General features: G+C 46.5%; 1 protein-coding gene across 3 annotated transcripts in view; it reads left to right on the forward strand.

The window, feature by feature from the left end:
* The window catches only part of DPF2 (double PHD fingers 2), a 41,594-nt gene extending 23,905 nt beyond the window's left edge, over positions 1 to 17,689 (forward strand). For 2 of the 3 annotated variants that reach the window (XM_032804279.2, XM_032804284.2), the window contains 7 exons: positions 721 to 799; positions 2,255 to 2,296; positions 7,227 to 7,364; positions 8,728 to 8,856; positions 9,693 to 9,805; positions 10,865 to 10,946; positions 13,979 to 17,689. In XM_032804279.2, coding sequence (XP_032660170.1) covers positions 721 to 799; positions 2,255 to 2,296; positions 7,227 to 7,364; positions 8,728 to 8,856; positions 9,693 to 9,805; positions 10,865 to 10,946; positions 13,979 to 14,055 — 660 coding nt within the window. In that variant the 3' untranslated portion in view covers positions 14,056 to 17,689. The remainder of the gene's footprint in view (positions 1 to 720; positions 800 to 2,254; positions 2,297 to 7,226; positions 7,365 to 8,727; positions 8,857 to 9,692; positions 9,806 to 10,864; positions 10,947 to 13,978) is intronic. The other variant, XM_032804281.2, reaches the window with a different exon arrangement.
* Positions 17,690 to 18,912: the final 1,223 nt, after the last annotated feature.

The following is an 18,912-nucleotide window of genomic DNA, read 5'->3' on the forward strand; positions in this document are numbered from 1 at the left end:
TACCACAATAGTTTAGTTATATATTATAGACTTATAGAAAGAGGCCATCTAGAAAAGTTAATGTATTGCTGGCATGCGAAACCTTAAATTAGAGCGAATAAATGAAGACTCGGCAGACCACTTCTGAAAGGTTGCCAACCCCTGGCTTAGGGTGTATACATCCTTTACAGGGAGAAAATCCCAGTTTACTAAAGGGGTCTGTAACCTAGTAGAGAAAGGTAGAACTAGAACCAAGGCTGGATTTTAAAGCCAGATGAGTTCATATTAGAAATAAGGCACACATTTTTCACAGAGAGTGGTTAACCGTTGAACAAACTCTCAGGGGAAGTGGGGGATTCTCCGTCTCTTGGTGTCTGCAAATCCAGACTGGATACCTTTCTGGAAGAAGCTTTAGCGAAACCCATGGACTGAGCCCACTAACTTGTGTATTTGGCCAGAATTCTTCAGCCTGAGTTACACAGGTCAGACTAGATGACCTAATGGTCCATTTTGGCCTTAAAATCTATAAATTATCTCAGGCAAATGCCACTAAGGGGCGCTATTTGATTGACTTTATTCAAGCAGATTGGTTATTTTGTTAGCTTAACTACAGGCATGCGGCAGCCCCTTTGACTTGTCCCTTATGGACTGTCGGCTAGTTTGGTGGCATAAGAATTACTAAATTCTAGAAGCAACTGTCTTGTTTTACAGCAGTTTACTGATATGATTTCTGGTTCTCAGGGTAAAGGTGTCAGTGGTGCTCGGAAGAAGCTGGATGCAGCCATATTAGAAGATAGAGATAAACCGTATGCCTGCGACAGTGAGTATGAAAAGCGCTTGTCTCCCTGTAGTCTGTACTCTGGGACCAAGCTGTCTCCAATGTATTTGCTTTTGGAGAGAGGGGTGAAGGGAAAAGTGTTCCAGGATCCACTGGGGGCAAGATGGGATTTTTGCAGAGGTGTGATAGTTATTCAAAATGGAGGTGGATTTGAGAATATTTAGAGGACTTGTAAGTTTCCCCCTTTCTTTGTTTTTATTGGAACTGTGGCCCTAATCCAGATCTGTCATTTTTGCTGGGTGTGCAGAATCCAGTTTTTTTTGTTGTTGTTTTTTTTCCCCCCTGGAAGGGCACATGCAATATCTGACATTGGGGGCAGGTTCTCCCACTCCAGCAGAATCTTCACTAAGCAAGGATGCCGTTGCAGATGTCTGGACTGCATGAAACAGCTGGTCACTCGTTTGCATTCTCACAACACTTGGCCTGCACCACAGATGTGAGCGGCATTTCTGGCAGCAGAGCCAACATATTACTTTTTTGTTCAGTTGCAAGGAGCTGTCAGAGCTCCATATTAATGTCCAGCGAGGGTCTCTGAATCTAATGGTGAGAATTGCCTCTTGACTGTATAGGTATGGGTAGTGGGAGAATGAACACGGAGGTCTCATTCCCACTAACCAGGCTTCCTGTCTTTGATTTCTAGGTTCAGTCTGTTTTATGGGCCTGGAAAAGCCCAACCCACTCTTCCCTATGCTATGCAATACATGACTCAGCTATCTGTTTGCTGCAGGGTTTGTGGAATCCAATTACTTTGTCCTCTCCCTCTTCTCAGACCTCATAGTTCAACTGGAGGGCAGGGATCAATTCTGTCCTACTGGAGATATAGTCGCTGCTTTGCTGATTGTTGTCTTAAAGACCTTTTGGTCCATGCTCTGGCCACAAAACATGGGTTTTATGCTACACTTGTGGTGTGGGAGAGCTCATTTATCTCAATGGGATTCAATTTCAGTAATTTTACTGGCAACAGAAAGGCATACTAGCCCTGCTGGGAATGAATACATCAAGCGCGTGTCTAGGGCAAGTAAATGGGATTTCTATGATGTCTCTATTGTGCCTTACTCCGTTTCTGATTTGGTAGCAGCCACTACGTCCACCAAGAACTCATCCCATGTTGCCCCTTGCAGAGTTCTATGCTGCTGTTTCCTTCCTTGCTGTCAGTGGCAATGCCACTGGAAAAGCTTAAGCAGCCCAAGGGAGTGGCTATTCCTGTGATTCTGAACTTTAAATTGGCAAAAGAATGTACAAAATCCTGAGTTTTTTCAGTTACTTCTCTCTCCTTCCTACTGTCCTGGTAGAATTGTCACTAGTTTTTTAAGAAAACTAAGCAGTTTTTTTTTCTAATTTCTCCTTTTTAAAATCACTTTGCTCTCTGTTGCTTGCCATGTGTGTGACCTATGGTGTGTTCACCTTTTTTCTCATTATTCTCTTTCTGTATTTCAGATAGTTACAAACAAAAGCATACCTTGAAACCTCCCGACCGAGGTAGTCCATTCTCTCTGTCTGCTTTTTTTATTTCCTCCTGACTTTGTTCTCCTGGAATGTTAGTTTTAAAGACTCTTTGAGTGGGGTCGCGATTCAGAGCACCAAGAAAAATCAAACCAAACCACCACCACAGTTGGCACTCATTGGCTCTCATGCTGCCTGAGAGACCATGGATTGAACGTGCCATGGAAACTGAGCTTCTCCTTTCACTTTGGCCATGGTTTTCAAACGTGACTGTTAATCTTGGGTTGCCCATCCTGAGAGCCCTTATTAAAGGGACCTGATTTGCAGAATATTACACTAAGCAGGGACTGGATTCAATGAACCAAGAGGTCCTTCTATCTCAGGCAGCTCTATCATGTTAGCCTGATCATAGATTATCAAGTTCCCTCGTCAGACTAGTTGTTTTTCAGAAGGTGGGCCCACATGCTGAAAATCAGGCCCCTCAGTGATGTCTCAAACAGGGCACCCAAAATTGCAAGTTGCTTTTGAAAATCTTCCCTCTTGCCCACAGTGCAGGGAGAAATTTGTCCAGCTGTTCCTGGTGCTGTGGATGCAAAGAGGCCTCACAGTCTTGGAATGTCAATCTGGCCCTTTTCGCCAGCAGTAAATTCACGTGACAAATTCAGACCCACTCTGGAATGGCCGAGGGATGACTTTTTTTCGTTCAAGGAATGCCGAAGTGTATTGCTACTGGAATAGGCACTGTGCTTTTGCTGTCAGAACCTGGCCATGTCAGACTCTTTATGAGGGTCAAAGGTTATCAGCTGCCATTGAGATTTTGGCTCAAATATATGTACTTAAAAAAGCATGATTTCTGTCCTTCTGTGATGATGCTGGCTAGGCCTCCTCTGAAACATAAGGACCTTTATTCTATGGGGTCTGGGTTTTCACAGGGGATGCCTTTTGGGAAATGGAGACATTATGGGTCCATTAAAACTGCAAGATGTTTGAATGAATGACATCATGGGGGGTTGGGGGTTTTGACCATTGTTCTCAAAATTCCAAAGGGGGTGGGATGGCTTGAACCAGTCCCTGTTGGCTGCTGTAGCAATGCCTCCTGGCCTGGCAAGGACACCAGTGACACATGCCCAGCTGATAAATGATGGTGTAATAAGAATCAGATTGGTTTTTCCTTATGCTGCCATTCCGTCTCTTAGGTCAGACTTAAGGTGGCTTTTTCAACTCACTGGGCTCCTGTGCCTCCTAGCTAATATGCTACCCCATCTCACTTAAGCTGCACCTGCACGGCTCTGCCAAATGCTTCCCTTTTCTTCCACAGCTGGGATTAGATATTAATGCAACACCAGGTCCAAAAGGCTCTTGGGCAAGCCAGTGCATTGGCTGGGGCTCTGGAATTTGCAAGCTCTGTTAAATATTTGATGGGCAAAGTTATGGGTCTGCAGTTTTCTGCAACAGTGCATACTTCAGTGACCTCATTAAACTCCTCACATGGGGCCTAATCACCCATCATTTGTTACGTGGCATCTGTAGTGAAGAGAAATTCAGTGTATGGGCTCTGCTACCCATCCCCAGCCACCTCGTTGCTAGTCCTCTGCTGCCTCTGTTCTCTGTGGTGCAACAATATTGTCTGACTCTCAGGTCCTGGCTGTAACCAGAACCCTTAAAGCTCTAGTCCTACCTCCAGGAGGGGTGAGTGGTGGTCTAGTGGGTCGGAGTGGGGAGGGGAGGAGAAGTCAGGCTTTCTAGCTCCAGGAGGGGAGTGGTGTGTATAGTGGTTAGAACAAAGGGATGGGGGTGGAAGTAAGGACTCCTGGGTTCTGCTTCAGACTCTGCTTCGGAGATTCTGCTTGATCTTGGCAAGTGTCTTAATTTCTGTTATCTATAAAGTTGTGGATAAATATGCCCCTTTGTCAAGTGCTTTGGGGTCTTTGAATGAAATACACAGAATAAGAATAGACATTTTAATTCTCATTGACTTGACTATTAAATACCTAAAATGTGGTATCGCCTAGAGTAGAGGCAAGCCGTCAAGAAGCTAACCATAACCCTGGCTTTCCCAATGACTGCTCAGAATCCAATTCCATTCCATCCAAGTCAGTATGTGCAAGATCCCTGCCACGCAGAAGTATCCAGAGAACAGTGCTGCTGGAGGAGCTAGCCAGGCCTGGCTTGTACTTGTGTTTACACAGAGCTAAGAGAGCGATAATTCCCTTTGGTAAATAGGCTTTTCAGTCGTTATGTAAATTGACTGTGACTTAAAGTGGTTTTAGAGGGATTTGTCTTTTTTTTCCCCCTTTCTTTGCTAGATCCAAGTCTTCAGTTAAATAACCAAGAGGCTTGGGATTTCGCTTTGCTTTCTGGGCAAATCTTGGCAAGCCCGAATTAATCCATCCCTCTCCAAGACCCAGGTTAAGCTTCATCGCTTTCCCTCCCTGCCTCTCTCCTCCTTGTTATCCAGCCAGGACTCCATTCCCACCCAGTAGGAAGCTTGGGTGATAGGGATTTTGAGTAAAGTTATCCAAAACAACTAAGTGACTTAGGAGCCTAAGGCATGGCCTACACTGAAAAGTATTTCTGGCATAGCTATGTCCATTAGAAGTGTTACCCCTTAACTGACAAGCTGAGCCAATAAATCCTAAGTGTAGATACACTATACCAGCAAAAAAAATCTAGCTTATTTCATTTGAGGACTTCGTGTAAGTTATACTGTCAAAAAAACCCTTTATTTTATTTTGTGTGGTGGTATAAGGTGCATCTCCACTAAAGCCCATGTCTACGCTGGGAGTGCTTTGCTGGTATTCTTCCACCTCCCCAGTTTTGTTTCAAGCAGAATGTAATAGATATAATTCACACCAGCTGTCTCAGAGTGGGGCTAGGATACCAAACCCCTTACCACCAGTTTGAATCCAGTCTGGGTCATTGTGACTGAAAACAGTCCTCATCTGACTGTGGTTGGGAGGCCAACGTATGAAACAAGTTGCGTGGTTTTCAGTCCATGTACTACACTGACAAATCGCTCCTAGCGTGGACAGCACTATCCCAGCACAGTAAAACCAACATGTACACCCAGATTTCCCCTGAACTGAACAAAAGCTGTATCAGTAAAAGTGCGGCTTTGCTGGTTTGATAACGGTAGGGACTTCTGCCAGCACAACTTCGTCATTCAGTGATCTCTGCTGTTTGTATCGCTGACTGACATAGCTATTATGCAGGTCAAAATCCCTAGTGTAGAACTGGCCTAGGGAGAGGTTGCTGATGTAGCTATACTGATAGAGTGGCTCTAACAAATCCTTTATAGTGGGGACAGTGCCTAAGCCCTGGTTCAAAAGTGACTTAAGGAAGCCAAGTTTCATTGAAGCTCAGTGGGATTTAGGCTCTTCTCAGAACTCTTCTGAACATTTTGCTCACTGCCCTTCTGTCTCAGCTGTGTGGCATTAATAAGTGGGATTTGGGGTTTTTGTCTCACTGGGTTAAGTGGGCCAAAGCATGAAGGCGAAGTTAGGGATCTTTGCATGCAAGGAAGATCCTCTAGTGTGGCCCAGCTTCCATCTCCAATGCAAATGAGAGCAGGCTGGGGGAATGCTCTAATTTGCACTAGCTTGGCATGATCCCTGAGGAACCATGTGCCAGCTGGGGTTGGCAGCAGCACATCATGCTTCAGCCACTCAGACAGACCCCTGTGCTGGAAACTGCAAAGAGGGAGGCATAAGAGCCAGCTCTGGCTGCTGGGGGTTTCCCTGGCAGTGACACAAAGGGAGTGGATTGCAACAGAAAACCTGTTGTTTGTCCCTGCCTCCACCCCCAGTTCTGTTTAAGCAGGATGTAATTGCTATAATGGGTATCGGATGGCTCAGAATGGTGGGTAGAAAACGAGCCCATCACTGCCAGCTAAGCAGTTCGAATACAGTCTTGGTTGTTTGGTGATGACCAAAAGCAGCCACCATCTGACTGCTGATTGTTTGCTAGTACATGAAATGAGTCAGGTTGGTCTCAGACCCCAGTTCCCAGTAGTGTCCACCTCTCAGAAGCCCTTTGACACTGAGAGGCCAGTGATTATGCCATGAAGACTGACATCTCAGTTTGCCACCCCACAGCGGTGGGGAAGTCCCTCCACAGTAGGACTTGTCCTGGCTGTCTTGTGGCCAGAGGATGTGGGAGAAACTTGCGCTGATGCTGTCTGCGCTGTGCCCATTCTGTGGGCTTTGGTCTCTGAGGCTGCCATTCTGTTAACCAACAATTTCAGGGGTAAATGGTAAGAAAGGAACGCAGACTGGGGAGGTGGCTTCTGATTCCAGGGGCATCATGCTGTCTACTTCCAGCCCTGCAAGGGAGGTTGGTTTATTGCATGGAAAACAGGCCTTTTCTCTACCCTCTGTGGCTGTAAAGCAGCTGCCTTTTAGGAACACCAAAGCAGGCAGAGGCAACAGAAGTGTGTGTAGGAGAGTGGTGATAGTGTGGTGTTTGCTTTCTGGGAGTCTGTGTGGGATGCCTTCAGCTTGGTTCCAGTGTCTCTTGATCCGAGAAACCATGCATCCAAGGAGACACCACCTTTAGGGGGCTCAGAATTTCTTAGTTAGGCAGGTATAAACCCAAGAGAAGATGAGAATTTCCTTCTGTGTTTCATGGCTTGGATTGTTCAGGACAAAGCTTTCCCATCCCCATGAAGATCTGCTGGGCAAGCAGGAGATATAGGGGAAAAGTAAGAGGATTTATGGCTTACGGTCAGCAAGGGTAGAAACGCCCATGGCTTCTCAGGGTCTGGCCAAACCATGGTCTGCTGGCTTTAAAGCAGCCTCCTGAAACCATATTGGTGGCTGTACACTGGTAACTGCTGTGTCTTTGGGAGGAGGGTGGGTTGGGAAGGGCTGTTGCAGGGAGCTGGGGGGTTGCATGTGAGCAGTGGTGTGTGTGTGTGTGGCTCAAGTGCCTGCCAGGAGCTCAGACCCATCCCCACTTTCTTTTGCAGTCTGTGGTAAGCGTTACAAGAACCGCCCTGGGCTCAGTTACCACTATGCTCACTCCCATCTGGCTGAGGAGGAGGGGGAGGATAAGGAAGATTCGCAGCCCCCGACGCCTGTCTCTCAGAGATCCGAGGAGCAGAAGTGTAAGACCTTTAGCCACTCTCTTGACCCCGTCTCCTGCGTGTCCTGGCTCTTTTGTAGCCTTTGTTAGAAATGTAGACATAGGGCTCTGCAGAGTGTAGTGGTGAGGGAACCAAGACTATATCTGGGACTCCTGTGGTCTTTCCCCACCTCTAGGAGGGAAGTGGAGGGGGTGGGGGTCTAGAGAGCTTAGAACAAGAGGATCTGAGAGTCAGGACTATTTGGTTCTGTCCATGGCTCTAGGAGCCTAGTGCCTTAGAGAAGGGAGCTGAGACACCTGGGATCCATGGGAACCAGTGTAATCTAGGTTGGAAGAATTAGCAAAGTGGTTAGATTAGCCAGCCTGCAACTCAGGGTTTCTGGATTCTTTTTCTACCTCTGCCCCAACTAGCTGTGAGTCAGGCGAAATGCTTTCACTCTCTGTGTCTGTTTACTTTTGCATAACACAGGTAAAAGAACAGTTACCTTTGTCACATGCAGAGTTGAGGCATTTGTGTTTCTAAAGTGCTTTGAGATCCGCAAATGAATGGCACTGCAGAAGTGGATAGAGCCCTGTGCAGATACAAAATTTATATCCGCTTTTTACCTGTGGATATCTGCAGAGTTGCAGGGCTCTAGCAACAACAAGTGAAGCCAGCGATGAAAGCTAATACACCTTTACCCCAATATAACGCTCTCCTTGGGGGCCAAAAAAATCTTACTCCGGTATAGGTGAAATCACATTTATATCGAACTCGCTTTGATTGCCGGAGTGCTCCGCGCCCTCCCCCTGCCAGCACTGCTCTACTGTGTTATATCTGAATTAGTGTTATACTGGGGTAGAGTTATATGTGAAAGTGGCTTGCACGCTCTTGGATAGGAGATGCACACTGCTGCATGGAAGGGACTCCTGTCCAGGAGCGTGCAAGCCATTTGCACACACTAGCATGACCAGGGACAGCTGTTGGTGAACTTCATGCCTGCCCCAATGGTCAGGGCTGGGCGCAGTACAGCCATGCTGGAGGAGCTGCCAGGCTGGGCGTTGGCTCCTGTGAGTGGCAGCCCAACATGCTGCTGCTTTCATTGCTGCCGTTCCTGCCCTGAGTCGCTAGCCGTGGCCCTGCTGGTCTTGCTCAGTGTCTCTAGAGCCCTTCATCTCCGCAGATATCCGCTTTATATCCGTGGATATAAATTTTGTATCCACACAGGGATCTAGAAGTGGATACATTGGCTACAGCGTGACCTCCTCTCTGCTGCATCTGGAAGCTTATGTGGGCCAAAGTCCCTGCAGGAATCTTGTTGAATATTCTCCTTCTAGGTGTCATTGCTTACTCTAAATAACCTTTTCTCTGTTTGGTGGGGTGGGGTTGGCTCTTCTCCAAACAGCCAAGAAAGGTCCTGATGGCTTGGCTTTGCCCAACAATTACTGTGACTTCTGCCTGGGAGACTCAAAAATCAACAAGAAGACTGGGCACCCGGAGGAGCTGGTGTCATGTTCAGACTGTGGGCGATCAGGTACTTTGATTTGTAATACCTGCATTCAAGAGGCTGGATGCCCATGATCCAGCATGGAGTGTTGCTGCTGCTTCATTTCACTGAGTTGGGGTTGTTCTTTATGCTGGCTGCCCTCTTATTTGTCCCATGGGTGGCTGCAGTGATGCATGATGGGAAGCTGATGTGTCTCTTGCCCAGAGCCAGGAGCATTTCTGCTCTTTTATTTAAGGCCAGTGCAAGCTTTTGGCTACCTGGTTTCTTTTGTAGCAAGCTGAGGGAGGAGCCAGGGGACTGTGAGTCAGTGCTTCTAGGTTATGTTCTCAGCTTTGGAAGGGGAGAGAGCTCTAATGGATTAGAGGAAGAGGAGACCTGGGATTCAGGACCTCTATATTCCATATCCAGCTGTAGAATGAGAGAGGTTTTTAGTGGTTAGAGCAGCGGGAGACTGGAAGTCAGGACTCCTGGGTTCAGTCCTTGGCTCTGCCACTGTCTGGCTGTGTGACCATGAGCATGTCACTTCCCCCTCTCCATGCTTCAGCATCCCCATCTATCTGTCTCTTTACCCTGCTCTCCTGTTAGCTGGAGAGCCTTCTCCTCTGCTGCTGTCCGGAGCAGCCTCTCTGTATGTTTCTACTTCCTTCCTTGTCTAGCACTGCTCCTTCTCTATTTCCCTCTCTCTGAGGGCAAGAGCCATTACCATTGCAGTTGCTGCTATTGGAAACAACCTCTGTGTATCTTCCTGCCTCCCTGTGTTTCATGTTTCATTTCCATTTCTCTTGCTTCTCTGAACTCTTTCCACTTGCCCAGGCCTGACGTGTCTAACATCCATGTGTGGCTTTGTTTCACTCACTTGGCAGGGCACCCTTCTTGCCTCCAGTTCACCCCAGTTATGATGGCAGCAGTGAAGACGTACCGTTGGCAGTGCATCGAGTGTAAATGCTGCAACATCTGTGGCACCTCGGAGAACGATGTGAGTACCTTTTGGTGCTGGCAGGATCGACTGTGGCAGAGCAAGCTTGACACTTTGGGCATCCCCAGCTACAAATGGGGACCAGCAAGCCCTGAGGGGTACATGTCATTTGTGTCCAGAAATTATCTCCCCAAGTATTATCTGCCTACATCTTGCCATGCTGCACAGCAAGAGCAGCAGCTTGCACAGTTTTGGCAGAGACAGGAGAATAATCTTTGGAATGGAGTTTACTGTGGGAGTTTAAATTCTGAATGGAGACTAGCTAGGAGGTAGGATTATGGATAATGCCTAAGGCAGGCTCTCAGGGAGTGTGTGTTCCAGGATGGAGTAATGCAGCTTGAGACCTTAGGTGTATCATCACAATGCCCTCTCCCCTTATGTCAGGGGACCTGTTCTACTCCAGTTGGGCAATGTGGCTTCCTCACTGGTTCTAATCGTTGCTTCTCCCATTACCTAAGGATCTCTGCAGATACAGGGAGGCTGTATTGGTTACACATGTGACAGCTCCATTCTCAGAGCAATTAATTGGCTCTCTGCAGACTCAGGCAGGTATCACTACATTAGTCACTTATGGAGAAGCTCCATCCTCGACAGAGCTAATGTCTCAGGCTCTCTGCAGACTCAGTCAGATGTCTCTGCATCACACTGAGGTCACGCTATCAGACTTTGTTTTGCAGTACCAACGGGCAGAAAATTGAAACCTGAAATCCTGACCTTTTAATATGAATCTAAGAGCCAGGACCCTAGGCATGTGAGTATGCCTTGATCCAGCACTGCAGGTGTTACACGGACTTCTTCAGTGGCTGTTCCACATGGGAATCTACTACTGCTATCAGCTATTGGAGTTACTCCTGTGGCTGGAGTGGTAGAGGCTTATGCTTTTAGTGTTAAATGTGGCAGATCTAATCCTGAGGAGTTGGTTAGACTCACATGTCACTAAAGCTCCCTGTGTTCTTTGTGGGATGGCAGAATTGTGCAGTGATTTGTAAATAGAGCCCCTTTGTGAAGCTGTGTTGAATCATCCGAATTTTCCTTTATTTTCCTCCCCCCTCTGCTTAGGACCAGCTGCTCTTCTGTGATGATTGTGATCGTGGGTATCACATGTACTGCCTAACTCCACCCATGTCGGAGCCACCTGAAGGTAAATGGTAGCGCTCTTTGAATCATTCCTCGTCTGTCTCTTTAGAATTCTGATAACTTACGTGATTTTGGTCCTATGCACTAGTAATTGATAGTATTGGGCCATGGCATGGCATGATGCAAGCAGGAAATGTGCAGCTTTCTCCCATACATCTCTGAATCCCGTATAACATCCCATACTATTCTGGATCTGGTTTCCCTCCCCACCCAGAGCTCTTCTAAGGTCCCTCAAACTTGCTGCACAGCCTTGCTTGCTATTTCAGCTCTGAGCTCCCTAGCACATGTACCTCTGCTGATCCCCTATGATCCTAACCCACAGATCCCTCTGCTGCCCAAGTCCGTCCCTCCCCCACCCAGTGCCCTACAGTCCTAATTTGCAGCAGCACCCCCTCTCACTTACTCCAGTCCTGGGTGCCACTTAAACTGAGAAATGTGCTAAGTGGTGTGTGTAGGATCTTGTGGTGAAGGGAACACTGTACTAAGTGTAGGGTTAGGTTGGGACTCTTATTCATACTGTGGATCTCCCCTAGGAGGCCCAATCATGGGATAGAACCCCATTATGCTAGGTGCAGCACAAATGCTCCAAGTTCCCCATAACTTTCCTTGGTTTTCTTAGAGTCAGATTCCAAGACCAGAAGGGACCACTGTGATCTAACTAGTCTGACCTTGTGTATATCACAGACCATGGGACTATCCTGAATTAGTTGATGTTTGAGCTGGAGCAGATCTGTTTAGAAAAACATCCAATATTGATTTTTAAAAGGGAGGATTTGGATACAAGGGCCAGCAAATTCAGCCTTGGAGGAAGCAGGTGCAGCTCCCATTGAAATTGATCACGGATGTTTCTGCTTACATCAGAACCTGTGAAATTCTTCTGTCTGTGTCATGCACAAGATCAGTTTAGATGAGGTCTGTGGACCACCCTCCCTCAGCCTGCTGTCGAAATAGTCAGATACACTTTCTCCGGGCAGTGCCCTCTCCAGTAAGATCCTCCTGGTACTAAATCATCACTTTCGCTGTGCCAACTGGGATGTGGTAGGAATGTCATTAGGCATCCTGAGGAAGGAAGTATTGGGACAGCATCCTGCGAAGCATGGAAACATTTCTGCCTTGGTAGCAAAATCAAAAGTACAATGACAGAGTCCAGATTTTCCATCAGCACCACCTTTCCTTGCACAATGTGCTGATTCATGGTTTCAAAGCAAACTGGTTACAGTTGAGCAGCCAGAAGCAATCTCTGGTCTAGATTCACCCATGTTAATTTTAAATCACATTTTAATTATCTCACTTAACATTACCTAGATGGAGGAATATCTGAAGATCTTGGGAGCTTTGTTTCCCAGTGTACCGGGAGCACATAGTCCTGGATTAACACCTGCTGGGATATGTTTAGGGCCCTACCAAATTCATGAAGAATGCATCACAGACTGTGAAATCTGGTATCCTCTCATGAAATCTGATCTTTTGTGTGCTTTTACCCTATACAATACTGATTTTTATGAGGGAGACCAGAGTTTCTCAAATTGGAGGTCCTGACCCAAAAAGGAGTTGCAGGAGGGTCACAACGTTATTTTAGGGAAATCATGGTATTGCCACACTCACTTCTGCACTGCCTTCAGAGCTAGGTGGCCAGAGAGTGGTGGCTGTTAGCCGGGAACCCAGCTCTGAAGGCAGTGCCCTGCCAGCAGCAGCCACAGAAGTAAGGGTAGCAACACCATACTATGCCACCCTCATTTCTGCGTTGCCTTCAGAGCTGGATAGCTGGAGAGTGGCAGCTGCTGACTGAGGGCCAAGCTCTGCAGGCAGCAGTGCAGAAGGAAGGTGGCAATGCCATGCCATGCCATCCCTAGCTCTGTGCTATTGCTGGCGGCGGCTCTGCCTTCAGAGCTGTGCTCTCAGCCAGCAGTTGCTGCTCTCCAGCTGCCTAGCTCTGAAGGCGGCAGCCGCCGCCAGCAACAGAACAGAAGTAAGGGTAGCAATACCATAACACCCCCACCCCTCCTCTGGAACTCTTTTTTGGGTCAGGACTCCTACAATTAAAACTTGGTGAAATTTCAGATTTAAATAGCTGAAATCATGAAATTTACTATTTTAAAAATCCTGTGACCATGAAATTGACAAAAATGGACCATGAGTTTGGTAGGGCCTTATATATGTTCCAGAGACAAGAGCATGAGGCTTGTGGACGTAATTGGGAATTGGGCAAGGACTGTAAGAGAAGATCAGTACTGCCTAGTAGGCTGTACAACTTTCATCTTGTTTTGCTTTTAAAGAAGCCACTGGAGAGTGGGAGGGCTTAAAGGGTTAATGCCTCCTTCATATTTACTGCCAGCTGGAAAGGGACTGAATCTGTGATCTATATGTTGCCAGTTCACTTTCTCCTAAGTCATTTATTAATATGACCCGTATTCCCTATGAGCCTTGTTACTGTATGTGCGCTATTGATAATATCATGGCAGCACCTTGGAGGCTCAGCCAAGATTGTTAGTAGTACGGTGGTAGCGGTTGAAGGCCCAAAAGAGATTGGGACTTGTTATTGCATATGCATTGTTATTAGTAGTATGTTCATATCTAGAGGCCCCAACCAAGAATCTGGAATAAACTACTGGCATGAGGCACCAGTATAACTGTTTTCATACTAGGGGGTTGTGCCACTTTAGCTATACCATTTTCAAACTGGTATAGTTTAAAGCAGTATGAACACTGTGTGAACAAACCCATAGTGAGGCAGTTCCTGACCCAAAGCGCTTACATTCTAAATAAACAAAGGCTGGGAGAGGAAGAAGTGACTTGCCCAAGGTCACACAGTAGGTCAGTGGCAGAGCTGGAAATAGACCCCAGTTTGGCACCCTAGATAGCATTACCTGTTAATCTGTTGTTCTAACATTGCTCTATTGTCCTGTTAAACAGCTGCTGTGTTCTACCCCGGAGTTGGCCACATTTCAGCAGCAGGCAAATTGCCCCCTCACACATATGCAGTGCACTAAGCATTCTGGGAAAGCCTAGTTACTGAGTGTTCACCTCTTCTTGCAGGGAGCTGGAGCTGTCACTTGTGTCTGGATTTGCTGAAGGAGAAAGCCTCAATCTATCAGAACCAGAACTCCTCTTGATCCGGTTTTGGGTTGGAGGGCAAAGTGTGGCTCAGTAGAGTAACCTCCAGTCATTCATTACATACAGGGCTCTGTTACTTTTTCTGCCCCTGCCCCCCCCTTTTTCTTTTTTTTATGGTTTAACCTTTCCCGTGTTTCTTTGGGTTCCTTTTTGTTCAATTTCTCTCCTTCCCAAAGCAGATTGGACTCCGCCTGTTACCAGAAGATCCACCCTGGCCTGGGGTTAGAAGTGGATCCACTTCCCCCACCATATCAGGTGAAGTCTTGTACTCAACGCTCTCCCTTGGTTGTTGCTGTGTTTCGGCCTCTGTCTAGGCACTGTTCCAAACATGCATAGCATGAACCAATGCTTGACCCTCACTGAAGGCAAAACCAATCCTAGCACGCAGATGAGATGCAACAAACAGGAATCTCCTCTCTGTATAGGAGGGAGAATCGCCTTATTCATCCTGGTGAAAGGTGTCTCTTGGACTGTCCAGTTCAGGAACTGCAGAAAGAAGCGCCATAGGAGAAAAGGGTCTTACATCCTCGCTTAAATGACTCCTGTTCTTGAGTCTGCTTTGCCATTCAGCATTACTGAGTTAGCAGCCATCTCCAGGCCTCCCGTCATCCACGCTCTTATGCTGCAAGTCTGTCTGAGCAAACTCAGCCTGTCAGGTAAAGGGGAATGGCGCCAGACATTCTGCGTGTCCCAAATCCTCCTCCTCCTCCACTTACTCTAATTAGTGGGTTTAAGTCCACACACTTCTCCTAGTGTAGACAGGGAGCAGTGCTTGTCCCTGGTTGATAGTAGGGTATCAATCACTGATCGCCCCTTCCTTCCACAAGTTGAAAGTGGTTTGACTGGTATAGGTGACAAGACCACACTATTTTCAACACCGCCTGCTAGAGAATTGATTCCAGTACTGGTCATAAGGGATCCAGTGTGTGGGTGAGGATGTGGTATCCCTTGTTCATCAGCCAGTGTCAATCATGGATCAATATCCCAGTGTAGAGAAGGCCTTTGATTGCTATCTGAGTCAAACCAGTTTAAATATGAAGCAACTCCACTGTCTCTTGGCGTATGCTGGTCTGACTGAGATCAGAGTCAAACCCATAGACCCTGCAGTACCTCAGCTTGATGGTGTTTACACTTGTCCTGTAAAACTACACTCAGCATCCCATAGTTCCAGGTTCTAATGGTCACACAGGGTTTAAAATTTCACCAGGTTATTTTGGAAAAGGTCTGCCCTGGCCTTCTTTACAGACTCCATTCTTGAGAGGAGAAAGGGATGGTCCTTAGGATTTTTCACTGCTGCCTTAACATAGTCCAGATGCGTAAGTTGGCCCTTCCCATGTACATCCCCTGCACTCAAGCATTTTAATGGAGTTTTGCTTATTATATTTTTAACCTACAAAGTCTGTTGTCCTGGCTTTGGTGATGGTGCAGATTTTCATATCATTAGGATAATGAAACTACGGTTGGGGCTTTCATCCAGGACTCTTGAGTCCCATACAGAAGCTGGTTGATCGCCATCTCTGCAAGAGGCTTGAGTCCTCCCGTGCTGTAGCAATGGCAGCACCGTGCCTCCTCGTAGGAGAATGATGGTCTGGGACAAAGGGTTTAGAACAAGGAGAGAACTCTGGTGTTTCCGTGGAACAAGGTGTGGATGGACTAGTCTTTTGATTTGCAGATCCCTTTGCCACTCCAATTAATGTGCCTATCCAAGGGAGCTGCATGCCCAAGACTTGGGAGTGCCTGTTCCAGCCAGTCAATGGGTATGAATGCATGCCAGCAGGGACCCATCTCCCCATGCCATGGTGTGTTGTTAAAGGCTGAGCTGGCTCGTTTCAGGACCTTGCGCTGCTTGACGATGGAGGAAAAGAAACCAGTTAAGCCAGTTGTTGTTTCTCCTCCCAGCTCGCTGCTGCACGTTCCCTCTCTCGGAAAATAAGGATCCCTCTCCCTCCCTCCTCGCTATTTTTGTTTCTGCTCTGCAGGAATCTCATAGAATCATGTGACTTGGAACCCACTGGTGACCTTTTGAAGCCCTCCTTGCATCACTGTTTTCAGTAGCAGGGGTCAAGGTCCATGGGACGATTTTTGTTGTACAGCCCTGGTATAGGATGAAGCATCTTTCGAAGGGTAACACAAAAGGGTTCTGTTGAATAATGTGCCTGTTTTTTCTAAATCGACTTCAAACCTACCTCCAAAATCCCTTTTTACGTTCTTCCTCACTCACTAGAAATGCATTTAAAAGAAAAAACACTTCACCTGTACAAAAGGGGCTGGATGGCTCAGGGGATGGTGAATGGGGACACTCTCATTCACCACTAGGTCACTGGTTCAAATCTAGTCCGAGCTGATAGCAATCAGAAGCCATTGTATGAAATGAGTTTTGTGGGTCTCAATCCACAAAAATGCCAGGATCAAGGAGGCCATGGAGACTGGACATGGTGGCATAATGAAGATGCTTGCCATGCTGTCTCTTATGTGGCTAAAAGTAGACTGTCAGTCCAGACCTATTCTGAGCATTACTTCAGATGGAAATCATGAAATAAAAGACCCCACTCCCATCACACTTGCACAACAGTGACATGTCTGCATTTATTTGAAATCCTATATCCACTCAGCAGTGGCTGTGGTTGGAAGCCACCTGAAAAGGGAAGCATAGCTTTACCCACTTCATTATGTTATCCATTCTTATGAATGACTGTCCAAGCTGAAATGGGTGGGGATTCAATGCAGGGAGAGGCAGAAACCCTTTTTGCCTCTGATGCCATCCAGAGCCTCTTAATAAATGGGGCTCAGTTCCTGAGCAAATCTTTCTTGCTTGGGTAACTGGGGAGCTGTTGCCTGAACTGAAATTGGCCGTTCCCCAGCAGCGCTCGCCAGCACTGCAGGGCCCTGTGTGTCTTGTCTTGGACAGACCACAGTCCTCTGCAAAGTATCACATGTGTGTCTTATCCCGCCTACCCCAAAAAAAACACCAAAACGGCTTGTTAAAACTCCGTCACTTTGGGGTGGGTTACTTTTCTTAAATTTCCGTGTAGCTCTCCTTGCAATGGGAATTCAACGCTCAGGTCAGATGTGTCCCCAGATACATTGGTTTCCCATAAGGAGGCTCTTTAGGGTTGGGTTGGGGAATATTATATAGCTCATTTCTGTGCTTTCACCTTGTAATGTTTTTCAGGGTGTGTGGTAGGGGGGATCAGCTTGATTTCCTCTACTCTTCTCTATGATGCTGCTTCTTCCCCTGGCCCTTCTTGGAGGAGAAATGTCAAACAGTTCTGAGAAGGGAAAGCCGCCTGCTGCTGAGTTAGTTTTCTTCTTTGACTGACTTTCACAGCTTTTCCCTCTGACTTAGCAAGCTGCCTCCCTCACTCCCACACACATGCATTAACAGCCAACTATGTGTTGAGAATAGTGGACTTGTGTTTTTCCATTTCAATAACCTAATTAAATCACAACGTTTCAGAAGCAAATTTTGGGTTTGGTTTTTTAATTTACAGAGTAAAAAACAAATGGGAATTTTTTGCTGCTGTTAAGATTCCTTTTTCCCCTTTTCTTCCCACTTTAATTGGAGCCAAGGTGTGTAATTTTTTTAAGGTACTGTATTAAAAAAACATTAGTAAATAAACATTTTTACACAGATCTAATTTTAAGCTGCCTTGTTTGTTACTGATACAGATTCTGTGAGATTAGATGCTGGGGGTGCTTCTGAGTTTACTATGCAGTTCTCCAGGGAAAGCTGTTCAGGTAAAAGTATGTATTGCATCTTTCTACTTTCCACATCCCTCTGTTAGGTCCTGATTCAGCAGGGTTCTTAAGCTTGTGTCTAACTTCTAGGCAGGAGAGTGGTCAAAGGAAATCATTCTCATAGATTTTAAGGCCAGAAGGTCCTATTACATCACCTACTTTAACCTGCATAACACAAGCCAGAGAACTTCATCCAGTGACTCTTGTGATCCCTGTGACTCGTGCTTGGCTAAAGCACCTTCCAGAAAGGCCTCCAGTCTTCGTTCAAAGATGTCGAGACGGAGAATCCACAGCTTCCTTTGAGAGTTTGTTCCAATGGATAATCACCCTTGATAGTGCTTTATTTCTAAGTTGAGCTTAACATTATAAGGCCAGAAGGGAGCATTGTGATCATTTGGTCTGACTTCCTGTATAACACAGGCCAAAGGACTGCCCTGCATTAACTCCTCTCTTAACTAGAACCTGGCTTCAAGTTCTGGTGTTTGGTTCTAGCGTTTAACACTGTGCCTTGCTCTGCTAGTTTAAAGAGCCCTTCAGACCCTGGTATTTTCTCCACATGAAGGTACTTAATCAAGTCACCTCTGTTTCCTTTTTGAGAAGCTAACCAGAATGAGCACTTTAACTCTCCCAGCATAAGACTTTTTTTTTTCCCATCCCTCAAATCATTTTGAGGCTCTTCTCTGCAACCTCTCCAATTTCCCATCATACTTAGATATCTACCTTGCTGAATCTGGGCCATCCAGAGTATTAGAAAAAGTTCTCTTCTTTAAAAATAACGAATGGTCTAGAATGGCATCTGAAGCTGCTATTTGTATTGCAGTTACAGACCAGGGGCTGCTTGTGCTGGGTGTATACAAATGCAGAACAAAGAGATGGTATCTGCCCCCAAAGAGTTTGCATTCTAAATAAGGTGAAGGAAGGATTATCATTTCCCATTTTACACATGGGGAACTGAGGCCCAGAGAGAAGTATTTTCGCAAGGTGTCACAAGGAGTCAGCCACAAGAGCTAGGACTTGAATCCAAATGTTCTGAGTGCCAGGCCAGTATCTCAGTTCAGCTCCAGTGCTGGAGCACAATTGGTGCAGAAGGGAAAGGCATGTTGTCAGAGTTCCCTCCC

The sequence above is a fragment of the Chelonoidis abingdonii genome, chromosome 17 (genome assembly GCF_003597395.2).
Source record: "Chelonoidis abingdonii isolate Lonesome George chromosome 17, CheloAbing_2.0, whole genome shotgun sequence".
In the NCBI taxonomy this organism is placed as follows: domain Eukaryota; kingdom Metazoa; phylum Chordata; order Testudines; family Testudinidae; genus Chelonoidis; species Chelonoidis abingdonii.